We start from the raw sequence: 16751 nt of genomic DNA, 5'->3' as shown, positions 1-16751 counted from the left end.
ATTATTTGGACACATCACATTGTTTATATCGTTATCCATTCTGATTATAAATGCACAAAGCCAATTTACGTGTGATGGAGAACAAAACAATACACATCAAGTCCCTGTGTTTATAATTATATACAATCAGGAGTAGAATGTATACATGTATAGAGTCTGTCTGATACCATTAATAGAATAATGGTAATAGAGTGTATGCTGTACTTGTGATGTTCTATTCGTCACTCGCTGAACTTCCATTCTTGCCTGCACATTGGACAGTGTTGTTGCATCTGCTGAGCTGCCAGCCACTTCAGGATGCAGTGCATGTGGAAGCTATGACGACAGTGGCCGGAAACTGTATGGAATAGATCCATAATTATAATTATAATTATACATCCATTGAAATATCAGATACACACAAAAAAACACGCACAGTATGTATGCATGGACAATAAGCTGAAAGTTGAAATTAGGCACACAAAATTGAATTTGGGAAATAATAAGTAGCATCATTACAATTATTATAGACGACCCTCTGAATATAATATAAGGAATGTGATATAACTCCCATCCCCAAAAGAAATAGCTAATGGCTCGTAATTAAATCGGACTTCTTTTGACAACACCTTCATGCACTGTGTACCTAGAGGACAGTCGTCTCCAGGGATACGACAATCAGGACAGCATCCATCAAACGGTAGACGACATATACCACACTCTATGTTGTCGTTTGTTACCCATCGCCAGACAGCCACCGCCAACCAGCTCTTAACAGTCACCTTCATTATAACGAGCTCACTTCAGTTCTCCAGTACGACCTGTTGTAAAGTTGAACGGTGCAGATAATAATTATAAAAATTAATGTCAATAATCAGGACCCGATGGAGACTCATGTCATGATCAACTTACATAAATATGCACACATGACCAGCTCCTCTAGCTGCAACAAGATCAAGACAGCTAGTGTGCAAGGAAATACTTGTGTGGACTTCCTCTGAGCAGGTATTATAATTATGGGGGCCATTAATTTTATGGTAAGGGACGTCAATGTGTATTCATCGTTAGAGTGAGAACCACTAGACAAGCTGTCTCCACTCTCAATATCAATATCCATCAGAGTGTGCAAAGCCAGGCGAACTATTATTCATGAGCGATCTCTCCACGTGAATTTAATAACTCCATAGCTCGATCGCTCTAGCTGGCAAAGAAAGAGAGAGGAGACTACACAGGGATAAATCAAGCTGCTTGAAAGTCACTTTAATACAGGTGTTTTAATAAATTGCCTCTATTTATGAGGTTTTTTGAGCTAGAATCTGCTAGAGCTAGCTAGCTAGCTAACTGCACCTTGAAATTGACTGGTGTGTGTACGTGTAGACTAGCTGTATGAAATCTAATTGACACACAATACCAGTCCATTATTGCATTTGCATTGCATAAGACTGTCTATTAAATTGAGGTGATTTATAGACTACTGATCTCTTGTAATACAGTCACTTTATCTATAATACCGTTACTGGAAATGGCTGAAGACAGCTCCACCTCACCAATGGATGACTCTGCAACAGCAGAGAATGAGCTCAGCAAGTCTGAGGACCAGTTGAATCAGAGGTCAGCGTTGTAATGTACTAATAGTTAACTTTGACTAGTGTGAACAAAATATTGTATAGCACCAAATTTTCGAGGCACATAATTGCAGATTGACCTGAAAATCGAACATTATAGTTGTGAATTTGGCCGGTAATGCAAATGAAATAATAATTTTTATGGCCCTCGAAAATTTGGCGAGTAGGTGCGTGCATGTTAGCACAATTGTAACATGCTTTTACCCCATCTTATGTGGAACTGTGCTAGCATTTAGCATGTCAAGTGGTAATCAACCTCTCAGGGGTCCAATGCTATAGCTTTTGTTTTCCTTAAATTGAGCACCTCTATAAAGCATGTACGTAGCCTATTGAAATGAATAACAGTGCATTGATTGATTGTCATGTGCTACTGTAACAATAGTTTGGCCCATGACTGTATTGTTTCTGTTGTGGCACAAATATGCGTATTGTCACTATACACATTATTTTAGTTAAACTGTAATTACTGAGGGCACTAGCTGGTGGCAATGTCATTGAGCTTACATACATTGTATGTATGGATCGAGGTTGTCCTTTCTAAAGGCAATGCCAACAATTATAATCCTGCTTTCAGAGTGAGAGTCCTTTATCAGAGGTGTATAGTGGAACCACCCCCTTATAATTACAGGGGAGTAAGTTTTGCCCACTATTCCCGGTGGTTTTTGTTGATGATGTATGTATCACTGTCGTCCTTCTTCAAGGGTAGCCATAAGAGGAAGTGCACTGCTTATTGGTGCATTTGATGTGAGCATAATTACAACTTAAGTGCACAGTAGCACCTTTTATAATATGTCCCAATTCAAGGCACCTCTCAACTATTTCTGGAACTAACACCACCATCAATTATTGTATAACCACTATATAATACTCTCTTGACCCTATCCCACAGTAATGGTGCCAGTGAGGATACTCTATCCCACAGTAATGGTGCCAGTGAGGACACGCTATCCCACAGTAATGGCGCCAGTGAGGACAGTGTAGAGGAACTGATGAGATCAACGCTGGTGCATCGTGGTGCTCTAGAGATGGGCAGTGTTGATAACCTGGCTGACGGGTTATTGGGCGGAGGGGAGGACGGGTTCAGCATTCACAAACCAAGGTACAAATCAGGGAGTGAGCCTACTAGCCTAGGGACATGATGAGGCTACATATCACAATACAAAATTATAGCTCCTGTCACTTTGTCCATTGTACAAAAGGAGACATTTATAATGTTGTTAATGATTGCCCATTGTAAGAGGTTCCACTGTCAGAGACCTAAAGATCACCCCCTAACACACACACACAGTCACCACGTACCCCTACACTCAGACTTCTGGTCCAGCCAACCGGATAAACTAGTTAAGACCAGATTCAGTGAGAGTGGAGCCTCCTCTGAACCAGCAGAGACTGTGACCAGCTTGCTTGAACGAACAGTGTTAGCATATGGGGAGCACACAGCGTTGGCTGTTAAGAGGCAGGGGGAGTGGCAGAAGTGGACTTACAGGAAGTACCAGGAGGAGTGTATGTGTATGGCCAAGGCTATGATTGAGGTGGGAGGGTGTGTGTGCGTGCGTGTGTGCGTGTGCGTGTGTGTGCGTGCGTGTGTGCGTGTGCGTGTGTGTGCGTGTGTGTGTGTGTGCTTGTTTTGGCACTGTTTCTTGCATTTATATCATACTAATTATGTTTTAAGTAGGTGCATGTGCAGTGAGAATGGGATAACTGCATGCATGTACACATGTAGCTGTCACAATTGTTAATTAGTTTACTGTATTTGTTTGTTTACCTTATGTGTGGGTCGTCCAATGAATGTTGTTTAAGCCTCATGAATAGAACCAGTACCCAAGGTTGTGGAACCTCGGAATAAAACTATTTAGGGGCAGACACTTGAAACCTTTATAAGAGAGGCTGTCACATCAGTGCCGTCTAGTGATATAAGTATAGTGATCAAATGGCGTCATAACAGATTATACCAACAATTATGCATGTAGAGAGGTTGTGTACATTATTATTTTTGGGCAGTCACTTTTGTAGAGTGTTAATTCCCACTGTAAGTTAGTGCATGAGAGCATTTGTAGCTCCTCTATAGAGGCCATTGTGTGACTGAGTGTTTGTCCATTATAGCTTCAATGGACTCCGTGTGTTATCAAAACAGTTTGTGGTACGCTGCTCAAGGGTATCCACAAACATAGTCAGGTCGAAATATATAAAAAAAAAACTACACACACATACACAGCTCGGACTAGAACCTCATCACGGTGTGTGTATCCTTGGCTTCAACTCTCCCGAGTGGCACATCAGCTGTCTGGCTGCCATCATGGCCGGGTGAGTGCATGGCTTATTGAGTGGACTGTCAGTATATACTATTATAGGCGCCGGCTTTATGCATAGTGTTAGTACTTTTAACTATATAGCACTGCACCCCCATAATAACATAAGATGTTAGCTTTAACGTTTGTATATGACGTTTAGTAATAACAATGTATATTTTCACTGTGAACTAATTTGCATTCAAATCAACATCTGCTCTGCAAGCCAAATGTACTTTAGAGAGCTTACACACACACACACACACACACACACACACACACACACACACACACACACACACACACACACACACACACACACACACACACACACACACACTACTATCTATCTATTTTGACTAAGTAATGCCTGGTGGAACCAAAATTAGATTGTTTGTGCTTGCCACCTAGATAGACCCATCCCCATTATCAGATACTACCGCCACAAACCTGGCCCAGACAATACAGGCCTGTACCTTAGCCTCCAGGTCAGTACAGTTTACACAAGTACACAGCCGTGCAGGCTAAGTTAAAGCATAGATGAAGAGGAAGAGGAATTGGTAACGGAAGTACCCTTGTGTAATATCCTCTTTACCCAGGGTTTAATCAAGGCTGTGTCAACAAGCTAAAGCTGTAGATGGGCGTGGTCCGGCTAGGCCAAGCTGATGGCCTATTTCTACACACAGTGCATATATACCACAAGCAAATATGCTCAGTCTGTGCAACTCACTCATATTTAAAGGTCTATATCTATTTTAGCAGTTATAACCAGCACGCTTACACGTTTTAGCAATACAAATAGCAGCTGTTTGCCTAAAACTTTAGTGGAATGTCCCTTTTTACTGGGTGTGGTCAGTCATTAGTAAGTACTACACGTGGCTCACAGCCTGGGCGTGTTATAAATTGCTGAAAAAGATTATGTCTCGAGAAAACACAACTTTCTTATTTTGAGCGAGTTACCCGGCAAAATAGCCTCGTTTATAGGGCGTAACGCAGATAGTTTTTGAGGTTTTACTGCAGATTCAGTGTAAAATGATCACGTGAACTGCTTCCATTACCAATCCCTCTTACTCTTCTGTCTATGGTTAAAGTATTACAGCAACCAATACTATTATCAAGTCCAAAATAAGTTTTATACTTTATGTCAACATTACCTCAAATGTGAATATAGCTTACAATCAGCATGGCCCCAAGTGAATAACTTACAATATTTCCCACCTACTACACTTTTGCTATGTAGTCTAGTGGGGTTTAACTGTCATAAATTGGCACCTCAGGGCTACAAGGGAAAATATGGCTCATAAATTGGCACCTCAAGCATATGCAGTAAAAATAAATTAATGGTGTTTTCGATGAATGAAAATGTCTTGCATGAGAAACAAAATGTCATAAATGAAAACATAGAGACAGAGGGTGTAGTCTGTAGACTAGTTCATCAAAAATTCTGCTGTGTGCTTGCAGAAAGAGCTGCTTTAGAGACACTCTGGGAGAGGGCTAGGGCTCAGGCTGAGCCTTGCTCACTAGCACTAGTACTGCACGCACTGCACTAGGCCTGTTCAGCTTCTGTATTTAAATAAAAAGAAGCCAGTTTAGTAATAATATAGGAGTGGCTATTTTAAGCTTACCTTTGCTTGCCTACTAGCCTGGCATAGCTGAAGAGAGCTGGTCTAGACACTGTCTAGAGCTAGCTGTGTTGTTTCTTCTGGCTGGTTGCTGCGCAGTAAGTGGAGGGAGGGGCTGACTAATAATTGAACAGATAGGGGGAGTGGCTCTGTACCGTTCGCTTTGAGGGAGGGGCTGGCTGCTCATATTCTGTCCAGGCTGCGCAAGGATTTGAGTGTAGACAGCAGCCCTGGTGTGAACGAGCTATCTTTTCCTAGTTGTCTTCTTGTTTGAATAGTGTTGCTATGTGGTAGTCATGCAGCTTGATGCATAGCAACCAGTCAGCCAATCAGATGGGACATATATCAATTAATGTACAGTGCCTCGGGGTTTATGACAGTAAACCACACCTCCCCCTCGGGCTTACGCCCTCGTAGTCGGGAGGTTTACTGTCATAAACCCCTCTACACTGTACATTAACTAATACATAATTATTTAGTATACTAGTCGTATGTTAATCTGAATGCAACAGATAAATGGGGAGGGTTGGTGCACCGTTAAAGACTCTAACCCATCATATATTCTCAACGCTCAAGGTCGGGCGTCTGTCTGTTTTTTATACCTGTATGGTTGTATTGTTTGCTCTTTTGTTCTTCTTTTGTTTCTGTAGTCCCTTAATTAACTATTACTGAAGAGCTTTACAAAAATAATGTAGACACTGCGATAGACTATGTATAAATTAACCTAGATTAAAACATAGATAGGTTTCCACTGGTTGAGCATTCTGTGTTGAGTGTATGGTAGGATGACGAATGTACAGCCAACATCCCCCAACTGTACCTTTTGTATATACTCTCTCAAAACACACACACACACACACACACACACACACACACACACACACACACACACACACACACACACACACACACACACAGTGGTCTCTCGGTAGGCCTGTATCTCACAAGCACGGCTGATGCTTGTCACAACGCTGCACTGATTTGTAAAGCCAACATCATTATTCTGGAGAATGACACACAACTGCAGAAAATATTACGAGTAAGAATTTTTGCATAAAATACAGTAAAAAGTGGGCTACCTAAGTACTGCACAATACAGTGGAGCCCCTTTTAATAGCCACCTCTGAAGAAAACCAACTTTGAAATAAAGGCCAGGTCCTAAATAAACTGTATATGCATGTGTACCAGTCAACAAAGGCCATCAGCTCCTGGTATAATTAACCTGGTCCCACAATTGTGTCTGGTAGAAAGGGTTCCACTGCATGTGTTTTGAGATGAAGTTCTAGGTACTGAATTAAGTGTTACGTACAGATGGGCCTGAAACCATCCGTGTTTCCCCCTAAAACTCCCGCAAAACCTTGGAAACTTATTGTGTCTAATGCCTACTTCTCAAAGACCCCTCCAGCACTTAAACACATGCCCCCTGGTGGTAGTTAGAAATGAATAAAATATAATCTTGATTTTCATGAAGTAGCTAGAGGTACATAGAGCCTCTGTCGACACGTCAGAGGCTTTTTCATACTTGTGTTCCTATAGCACCTATGATATAGCTAAGGTTGTGTTACTAAGTAGTGTGCTATGTCCCAAATGGCCACACAAATGAGGTGAAATTGCTGTTTAGCAGTAGAACTGATGTAGACTTTTTTACAGACAGCAAAAACAATTCTCATGAATTATTCATGTTTAGACTCTCACGTTAGAAGTAATTAAGCCTCGAGGCGAAATACAGATGGTACGTACGGAAGTGGATTCCATTGCCAATCCCTTTCTCTTCTATCTATGCTATTACAATGGAAGCACCGCGGGTGCTGCTGATGCTTCGGTGGAGATGCCAAAGCTATAACATAAAGCTACTAATACATTCAGTATCATAACTATGATAAACATAAATTTTTTGCATTATTAATTTTGCTGCATACAAACTCAAAGAGTGGGTAATGATCGACCATGATTGTTGTTAAAAACAATCGATGCCAAAAGTTCAAGTCTAAAATTAATGGCTGCATCAGCAGAACCTTGCAGCTCTCTTCTCATTCTTGCAGCTAGCGTTCTAGTGTAGAGCTAGCGTTCTAGTGTAGAGCTAACTACTAAGTAGAGTAGCAACACTCGGTGAACAAGTTTGACTACGCACTCTTCTGAAAAGGCTGCAATGTCGATGAATGTAGAAGAATAATGAGAACATGAGGAAACACATCAGTAATAGGCGTAAATCTACTAATTAAGTCTATTATGAGAAGTGGTAATTGGTGGGACTAAAATTAAGGTGCGAGTTTATTCGTTTTGGTCTGAACGCTTTCACTTTTCCTTGTCTTTTGTCCTTTCTATGGAACAGTAACTTCGAGGCAGTCTACAAAAAAAAGTTGTGTAGGGTGACATAATCATTATCATTGATACCATGCACATGTATGACACATTTCAAAATGTGAATTACGCATTTAACTAGGTTTTAGAACGAACTCTTCTAATGGCAGCAGGTAAAAAGGTACAAGAAAGCTCGTAACAGGTGAAACTTCATGAGACTTGTTCTCACAATAATTTCTTCATCTGGACTGTTCTATATAAAGGGTCCAGTGATCCAGAATCAGCGGTGTGTCGGGTTTCTAAGGACTTCCCGCGGATTTCCTCGTGCATAGCAAAATCTGTTGATATACTTAGCTATACTACCTACATGTAGTAGGTAGCTCTGCACTAGAACCCTAGCTAGTAGTATAGCTGCAAGAGTGAGAAAAGAGACTGAAAAAACAGCAGCCATTAACTACTATGGACTTTGAACTTTTGGCATCCTTTTTAATAACTATCATGGTCGATCAGTTCCCACTCGTTTCACCAGCCCAGATTCCCAACCTAAAATATATAATGCACCCGCGGCCGGTGCTGTCATTATAATTATCATTAATTTCGTACTTTGTAGTTCTGTTTTTTACCCTGGATTAAACCCAGGTACTGTATCCAACTCTCATTCAGAGTGTCTTTTCTTGTACACACGTACACATCATGACATGCAATACAACATTCACCGCACCCCCACACACACCACACCCACCCACCTCTCACACACACACAGATTCGTGACCAACTACCGGATCTCAAGGCCATTATTCAGTACACAAAAGAAGTGAGAGAACCAACAAACAGTGTCTTTGACGTGAGTTACTGTGTCACAGTGGTTTTATGCCGTACGTTAACGAACTAAAGAATCTGATCTGATATGGTGGCTAGCTTGTACAATGCCTCGGAAAAGTTTGCATTCTTAACAAAACAGTGAGACCAACCAATCATGCAGCAATCTAAACATGATCCTAAAATGTTACGTTGAACTGTCAACATGGACGACATGCAGCAGGGTGTCATACAGGGGGGGGGAAGGGGGGATATCCCCCCTTTCAATTATGACTGAGTGTCCATAGCTGGGTATTGAAATAACAGTTTACCTTTTTTTAGCAACATTTTCTGGTTACTTTTCTCATTTCCCCCCTCTACTTCAAAATCCTGTATGACACCCTGTGCAGTCTATTAATTTAGAAGGTAGCTTGGAAAATGCCCCAGATTAATGCTAGTTTTGTATGTAATATATAGTACAGTACGTACCTTCAACAAATTAAGCCCAGAGGACGGTAAATAAATTAATTTCTAGAGGCTGTGTTCTCATGCTTGCATGTTTAGGTAGTCATATACACACAGTGTATTCCAGCTATAGTAGTAGCTCTGTCCCTGTGCAGTGGCGTCAAGCAATGAACCTCGGCTCCCGTACCTCAGAGGCACGACTCAGGCAACGGATGGACGTGCTGCAACCTAACAAGTGCTGCTCTGTCATATTCACTGTGAGTCACAGTTACCGTTATTGGAAATACGTCTTTAAAATTATAAATGATGCTATACAATAATAAAGATCACATGTAATAATTATTCTTTAGAGTTAGCAATTAAACATTACATCATTTCGTATTTAATTCCCTTCTAAACACACTGCCGTACATGTACATGTAATGCGTGGGATCACAGGAGCATACAAATCAATATTGATACACAAATTGACCGATTACTATGTATACGTACAAGTTTATTAAGTTTGTTCATTGTGTTAGTTAATTGCAGTTAATCACATAGGAATTGACATGAGAGAAATCGAGACTCCCTTTCTTCACCCAATGACCTTCACATTTTGAAGCCTATATGTACATTTACATGTATAGCTCCCAAATAATTATATTATTCCCTGTACGTTAACACACGCGCACACACACACACACACACACACACACACACACACACACACACACACACACACACACACACACACAGTCTGGCACCTCGGGCAAATCCAAAGGTGTTATGCTGAGTCACGACAATGTGAGTAGTATACATGTACTCTAATGGCAGTCATTGTTGTCTCGTTATTACAGTATTGTGTATTGGTTTATTGTCAACACCTGATGCATGTTAACTTATTCAACATAATGATGCCTCGAGGCGTAGCCGCACAAGGGATGCAGTAAAGCTGACTGTGTCTGTTCCAGCTGTAACTGCTCAACGTAACTGCATGCTCAACGTACGATTGCAATGCGACAAAAACTAATAGCTTCTATAGGCTTCTAGCCACGTTCTCTTGGATTTTGATTCGTGGATTAGCAAACTAAAGCTTCTTCTCGAGTTATGGCTAGTTTGACTCACATTGAAGGCTAGCTGTTGCAGTCTCTTCAGAATCTTTCATAGCATCATCCGTTCGCACAAACTTTCTATTCAACATAATTATTATTATGAGTTAGCCTTGCACTAAAGCGCCAGCTTTTTGTTTGCTACAAGAGTCAGAAAAGATCTGTTAAGCAGCTACCTATAGTAGCCATTTGTGAACTTGATCTCTTTGCAAACACCACTTTAATAATTACTCCTGGATGTAATGCGCATGCGCGCTCATCTCACATGTATTAAAGAACCCAGTGGCAAGTGAAACTGATAATCAAATTAGGTTTTTCCACAAGGTTGAACGAACTTAGTTCTTTTTCAGTAAGCCACAATGATATACCATAAATTATAGTAACAATAGATGCATGTACACAAGTCTGGTAACAATAGATACATGCATGTACATGCACAAGTCTTTTCTCTGCTTGTTTAGATATTATGATATTAGCCTATGGATACTGAAGATTATCACGAGTCTGTGCCAGTAACTGCACGAGTGCCTGCAGTGTAGAGGGGTTTATGACAGTAAAACCTCCCGACTACGAGGGCGTAAGCCCGAGGGGGAGGTGTGGTTTACTGTCATAAACCCCGAGGCACTGTGCATTAATTGATATAATTATGTCCCATCTGATTGGCTTACTGGTTGCTATGCATCAAGCTGCATGACTATCACATAGCAACACTATTTAAACAAGAAGACAACTAGGAAAAGATAGCTCGTTCACACCAGGGCTGCTGTCCACACTCAAATCCTTGCGCAGCCTGGACAGAATATGGCCAGCCCCTCCCTCAAAGCGACCGGTACAGAGCCACTCCCCCTCTCTGTTCCATTAGTCAGCCCCTCCCTCCACTTACTGCGCAGCAACCAGCCAGAAGAAACAACACAGCTAGCTCTAGACGGTGTCTAGACCAGCTCTCTTCAGCTATGCCAGGCTAGTAGGCAAGCAAAGGTAAGCTTAAAATAGCCACTCCTATATTATTACTAAAGTGGCTTCTTTTTATTTAAATACAGAAGCTGAACAGGCCTAGTGCAGTGCGTGCAGTACTAGTGCTAGTGAGCAAGGCTCAGCCTGAGCCCTAGCCCTCTCCCAGAGTGTCTCTAAAGCAGCTCCTTCTGCAAGCACACAGCAGAATTTTTGATGAACTAGTCTACAGACTGCACCCTCTGCCTCTATATTTTCATGACATTTTGTTTCTCATGCAAGACATTTCCATGCATTCATCATTAATTTTATTTTTGCTGCATATGCTTGAGGTGCCAATTTATGAGCCATATTTTCCCTTGTAGCCCTGAGGTGCCAATTTATGGCAGTTAAACCCCACTAGACTACATGGCAAAAGTGTAGTAGGTGGGAAATATGTGCACAGTCAGTGATGAGTCGCTTCCTGTGCAATTTGAATGTAAAACGCTGATGTCAGCACTTATTAAAAAGCAATAAACTGTAGTACTGTCTGTGCTATACTACTGTCTGTGCTATACTACTGTCTGTGCTTTAATATACTCCGCTCCCACTGTTTGGCTACAGGCCATTTGCAGTTGCTTCAGTCGTTGAAGATTATTCATCAAGCCATCAGATATAGGCTTCTGCCATTCAGCTCCTCTCCTATAATGACTGTCAACATTAATATACCTCTTCACCTCTTCTAATAGTTTTTGAACGAAAGCAAAACAACGGCGAGAGGCATTAGCACAGCGCAGCTTGTACCACTCGTTATTAAAATTAACATATCTGCAGACGTACATGCAGATGTATACATACATGTATGAATCACCAGTGTGTGTAACTTGAGCGTACAGTTCAATGTCATGTGAATGAGATGATTAATGTTATTATCCTTGATGTGCACATATCAATTAAGGCATAACATTTCTTACCATTAATTTCCTGTGTGCAAATGTATGCTAGTACATGTACATGTAGCTTCATGCCTCCACCAGGCATGTATTCAACACTAGGTACTTTCATTGATACTCTTTCAATGAATGCTTTCTGTGCCCGTTACATAATACACCCACCCCTCACACACACACTCACATACACCCACTCCTCACACATCCTCATACACCCACCCTTCACAGCTCACACACACCCTCATGCATCCACCCCTAACAACTCACACACACTCACATACACCCACCCCTCACACACCCTCATACACTCACACATACTTACATACACCCGCCCCCTTACAGCTCACATGGATGTGTCGGCGTATCCTCTCCTATGTGAACTTCACCAGCGGAGAGGAGCACATGATCAGCTACCTGCCACTATCACACGTGGCACCTCAACTATTGGATGTCTACCTCCCCATAGCAACAGCGGGGACCTGTTGGTTTGCACAGCCTGACGCTCTCAAGGGGTCACTGTTGAACACAATGAAAGAGGTCCGTCCAACCATATTCCTGGGGGTACCAAGGTACGTGGGGTGGTGGTTGAAATGATCACAACATAGATCACTTTGTGCGTAAATGTATTGTTCCTTATCTACTCTGTAGTTAGCCTCGTTCTCGGCCCGACTTTTCTCTTATTGAACACTAAGTCGAAAAGAAGGCCTGGTACCTATATTGCATGGGTGATAGTGCGCATGCGCTTTAGAGTATGTGTAATTGTTCTAGGAACAGGAACGTAAAACTTTACCGTTAATTAGTCTGTTTACTAAGAATAGTTGTGTTCCTTAACTTCAATGACGGAGTTAACCCTAAAAAAATAACTGGCCCACTTCAATAATTATCTTGGAGCTACGTACACCTATTTATTGTTTTTGTTCCCTCCCTATAGAGTCTGGGAGAAGATAGCTGAGAGCATGCAGTTGGTTTCCATGAATACGAGCGGCTTCAAGGCAAAGGTGGCCTCGTGGGCCAAGGGACTCGGACTGAAGGCCAACCTCCGGAAACAGTCAGGGCGAGTGGTGTATTTTCACATGTATGCCAGCCTGTCCTCCTAGAAAATAGTCATGCAGACTCACACCAATAATAATTATTGCCGTATAGCAGGTAATTTTTGATAGTCTAATTAAAATTAATGTTTTGCTTCGCAAATTAGTGTTAAAAACCCACGTAATTTTATGAAGGAAGTTTTTGCGGCTTGTTTTTTCTATTTACCCGCTGTATAATTATGGTACTTAAATGTATTACATGTATCAGGTACGTATCAGTAGATTGCCAGTATTATAATTACTTCATGATACAGTAGAACCTCGATTATCCAGATACATAATCGAATATAAACCACGTTCGTGATCCACCCACTTATTTGTGCAAATTTAGTGCACGTGGGCGCATGTGTCCATGGAAACAGCACATGCGCATATCAAGGGAACACCCATTTTTGGAGAAAACTACCAAGCCAGATAATTGAGGTTCTACTGTACATATGTGCATGTTCTGTTTCTGTGGAAATGATAAACTTTTAAACTGGCATCTTAAATCTTCCTGCAGTGATAAATCCAGCAAGCCGTTTGGTTGGTCACTGGCTAGCATGTTCTTCTTCAAAAAGGTACGAGAAGCCCTGGGGCTAGATCGTTGTCACTTTCCGATGACAGGGGCTGCCCCCACTAACGAGGACACTCTCAGCTACTTCATGAGTGTCGATATTCCACTGCACGAACTATACGGCATGAGCGAGACTTCTGGTATGTAGGTGGAGTTTGTCAATGCTGCACAGTGGCTAATTGTTTATTGCTGTACTTACAATTTAATACCTGGCTTTGTTTAAAATTTCCATCGGTGGAAGAATAATTGTGTGATAGCCTCTGCATACTGTACAAGAGTAACAATCCAATCGTCTGTTTGGAGAGTTTATTTGGCCCCCACACGTACAGGACCCACCACAGTGACGACAACTGATCGTATCCGCTACTGCTCAGTGGGGCGTAAATTTGAGGGTGGGGAGATCAAGATAGACCGGCCTGACAAAGAAGGAACAGGGGAGGTGTGTTACACATATGTATGTATGTATGCCACAGGAGACTACAGATACGTAGTTATGCCTCAGCCAGCGGCATACAATAATCTGTGTGTGCGTACGTGTGTGTGTGTGTGTGCGTGTGCCTACTGAACTGTTAAAAATTGAGCACATACCGTATAGCGGGAAATTTTCGCTATTTGGCTTCAGAGCCCTCAGTAGAAATGTTCGTGAGTTATAATAATTATTTGCATTTCAATGCTAGGAAACCAAACCCACCAATAGCTTTGCATGTGAAATAATAGCGTGGGAGTTTCTCCCAGTTTTCGCGTCTTCTGTTTGCCCTAGAATAATGCACCTTACGAAAATTTCCCGCTGTACGGTACATGTATCTACAAGTATGCTTTAAACCATTTTTGATTTGTGGATGTGCAACGGGTTATGTTTTATTTATATACATATTGAAAAGGAGTAAATCGGTCCTCTTCAAAATAGTAAATCTGCTTGTTCCATTGATCCCTGTTCTACTGATCCCTCCCCCTCCCTCCAGGTGCTGCTACGTGGTCGCCACGTTTTCATGGGATATCTTGGTCTCCCCGAACTAACGCAAAACACCCTGACCCACGATGGTTGGTTGAGGTCAGGTGACATTGGATACGTCAGTGAGGTACATGCATGTGTGCACGTGTAGAGCAAAGTCCCTGCATGGAGAAAAGATGCATTATTTAATTGGCAAAATGCGTTAGCACAGTAACTGTTTCTAACTATGTTGTTTACCATGACAATGACTGGATACACATGTACAATGTACCTGGCCTTCATATTTGTTCATGAACGGTCATGCAGGCAGGGTGTGAATTATGATGGTACTTCCCTCTATCTGTACAGGATGGCTACTTGTACATCACTGGTCGTAAGAAAGAGCTCATTATCACAGCAGGGGGCGAGAAAGTTGCCCCCGTGCCTATAGAGAGCCTGATTAAACAAGCCCTGCCCATGGTAAGCAACGCTATCTTGATAGGAGATCAGAGGAAGTTTCTCACTTGTCTGCTCACTCTCAAAGTGGAGGTCGATAATACTACAGGTACGAGTATGTTGTGTGTGGTGGTTGTCGTTTACTATGAAATTTAGTTTATAATGTAGTTATTGTAATTGTACTGGAAATACTGTTTAGAAATTAAATTTTCAAGGGTTTATTGATGTTGGCTGCTGATTTTGTGTAACATTTACGTGAGTAGTGGTCGACCCACTTTTGAACTCCACACATTTTTGAGGCACTCAGCATAATTACTCGCTGGCTATTAAGTTCTGAATCAGTTGGTATTTTAAATTGAAATTCACTAAACCTTCTGTAACTGCGTGGCTATTGTTACACCCGCTGATGTGCAGTTAATTTCCACATGACATTATTAACCCCACCCCTCTCAGGTCTCCCCACGGACCGACTCACCCCGGCAGCCTTGGCCTGCTGTCAAAAGGTTGGCAGTTCTTCAGCAACTGTGGGGGACATTATTGACCGAGGTGAGGGAGATCACAAGGTACTCAGGATGATACAGAAAGCAGTGGATAATGTCAACAAAAAGGCTTCCTCAAAGATCTCAAAGGTGGTTGGCTACATTATTTGTAGGACCAGATATTCATCATATGATTGATGATAAATTGAACCCTCCCTGTATGCACATGCATGTACAGTCATGTACGTAGCTATCTTTTGCATAAATTATATTAATTTCAATGCAATAAGTACGTATAGTATTAATTTGTGTGCGTCATGTATAGTTAGTTGCACCTATATAATTATTATAATTATTATTACAATTGTCATTCACAGATTGCCAAGTGGTCAATACTAGACAACGACTTCTCAATAGCTGGAGGGGAGTTGAGTAAGTAATGACATGTATACTGGTTGTTCATACTACATGTGTACATGCATGCATGCTTTTAACACTATCCTATTTATTAATTAATTTTTACTCGACTATCTGTAAAAGCTTATTATGTTAAATACTGTAGTGTAACTATAATTCTTGACTGTTAAGGGTGTGAAACTTCTACTGTTATAGAAATTGAAAGTAATGTTTCACGTAGGATACTTTCTGATAATTACATGCAGCCCCCACACTCAAGCTGAAGCGGTCAGTGATTATGATGAAGTATGCAGACTGTATTGATGCATTCTATCTAACATGAATAACTGTGTAGCTTTTGTGTTTACGTTATTCACTGTCATTATTATTTTTCATTATTGGGTTGATAGTCATTCTACTCTTATTTTAGGTTCATTTTTTGTATAGTGCACACTGTGTATAGTGTTTGCTGGTGTCAATTGTTGAGAGCTGCATATAATTATGTTCCACAACCTAGTGTCTGTATAGGTATGCCTGCTGTTAGCTCAATTCCAGGCCCTTGAACATTGGTGTAATGTGTGTCATGCTGTTTAAGTCTCTCCTAATTAACTCAAAACGGTTTTGTACCTACCTCTTCAGTTCTGTTTTAATTACATGACTGTGTCAATTTGTGTTCAGAAGGTTTGTGTGTATGCAGAACAACACTTCGGTTGAGGAGGTGTGCGTGTGTAGATCTAAATGATTTGCGCTATAATCTTACTAATTATAACCTTTGCTACGATGTTGAGGATTGTAT

General features: G+C 41.3%; 1 protein-coding gene and 1 pseudogene across 4 annotated transcripts; one reads left to right on the top strand and one right to left on the bottom strand.

Moving 5' to 3' along the window:
- Positions 1-214: 214 nt before the first annotated feature.
- LOC135338985 (uncharacterized) lies at positions 215-1051 on the bottom strand (annotated as a pseudogene).
- Positions 1052-1059: 8 nt separating this feature from the next.
- Positions 1060-16635, top strand: LOC135338417 (long-chain-fatty-acid--CoA ligase ACSBG2-like). 4 transcript variants are annotated; one of them, XM_064534538.1, is made up of 18 exons: positions 1060-1248; positions 1473-1590; positions 2560-2703; positions 2893-3136; positions 3820-3908; positions 6433-6553; positions 8579-8659; positions 9234-9335; positions 9817-9864; positions 12392-12618; positions 12981-13103; positions 13640-13833; positions 14023-14132; positions 14656-14772; positions 14994-15189; positions 15534-15709; positions 15937-15991; positions 16222-16635. In XM_064534538.1, exons 2-18 carry the CDS (start codon positions 1502-1504, stop codon positions 16296-16298), a joined length of 2193 nt encoding a protein of 730 aa, XP_064390608.1. In that variant the 5' UTR covers positions 1060-1248; positions 1473-1501; the 3' UTR covers positions 16299-16635. The 4 variants fall into 4 exon arrangements, with proteins under 4 accessions (XP_064390608.1, XP_064390607.1, XP_064390606.1 ...); XM_064534537.1 differs by having other exon boundaries at positions 2527-2703; XM_064534536.1 differs by having other exon boundaries at positions 2494-2703; positions 12981-13097.
- Positions 16636-16751: the final 116 nt, after the last annotated feature.

Source organism: Halichondria panicea, chromosome 7 (genome assembly GCF_963675165.1).
Source record: "Halichondria panicea chromosome 7, odHalPani1.1, whole genome shotgun sequence".
NCBI lineage: Eukaryota > Metazoa > Porifera > Demospongiae > Suberitida > Halichondriidae > Halichondria > Halichondria panicea.
The sequence above is the reverse complement of the archived record's forward strand: the minus strand, read 5'-3'. Positions and strand labels throughout refer to the sequence as shown.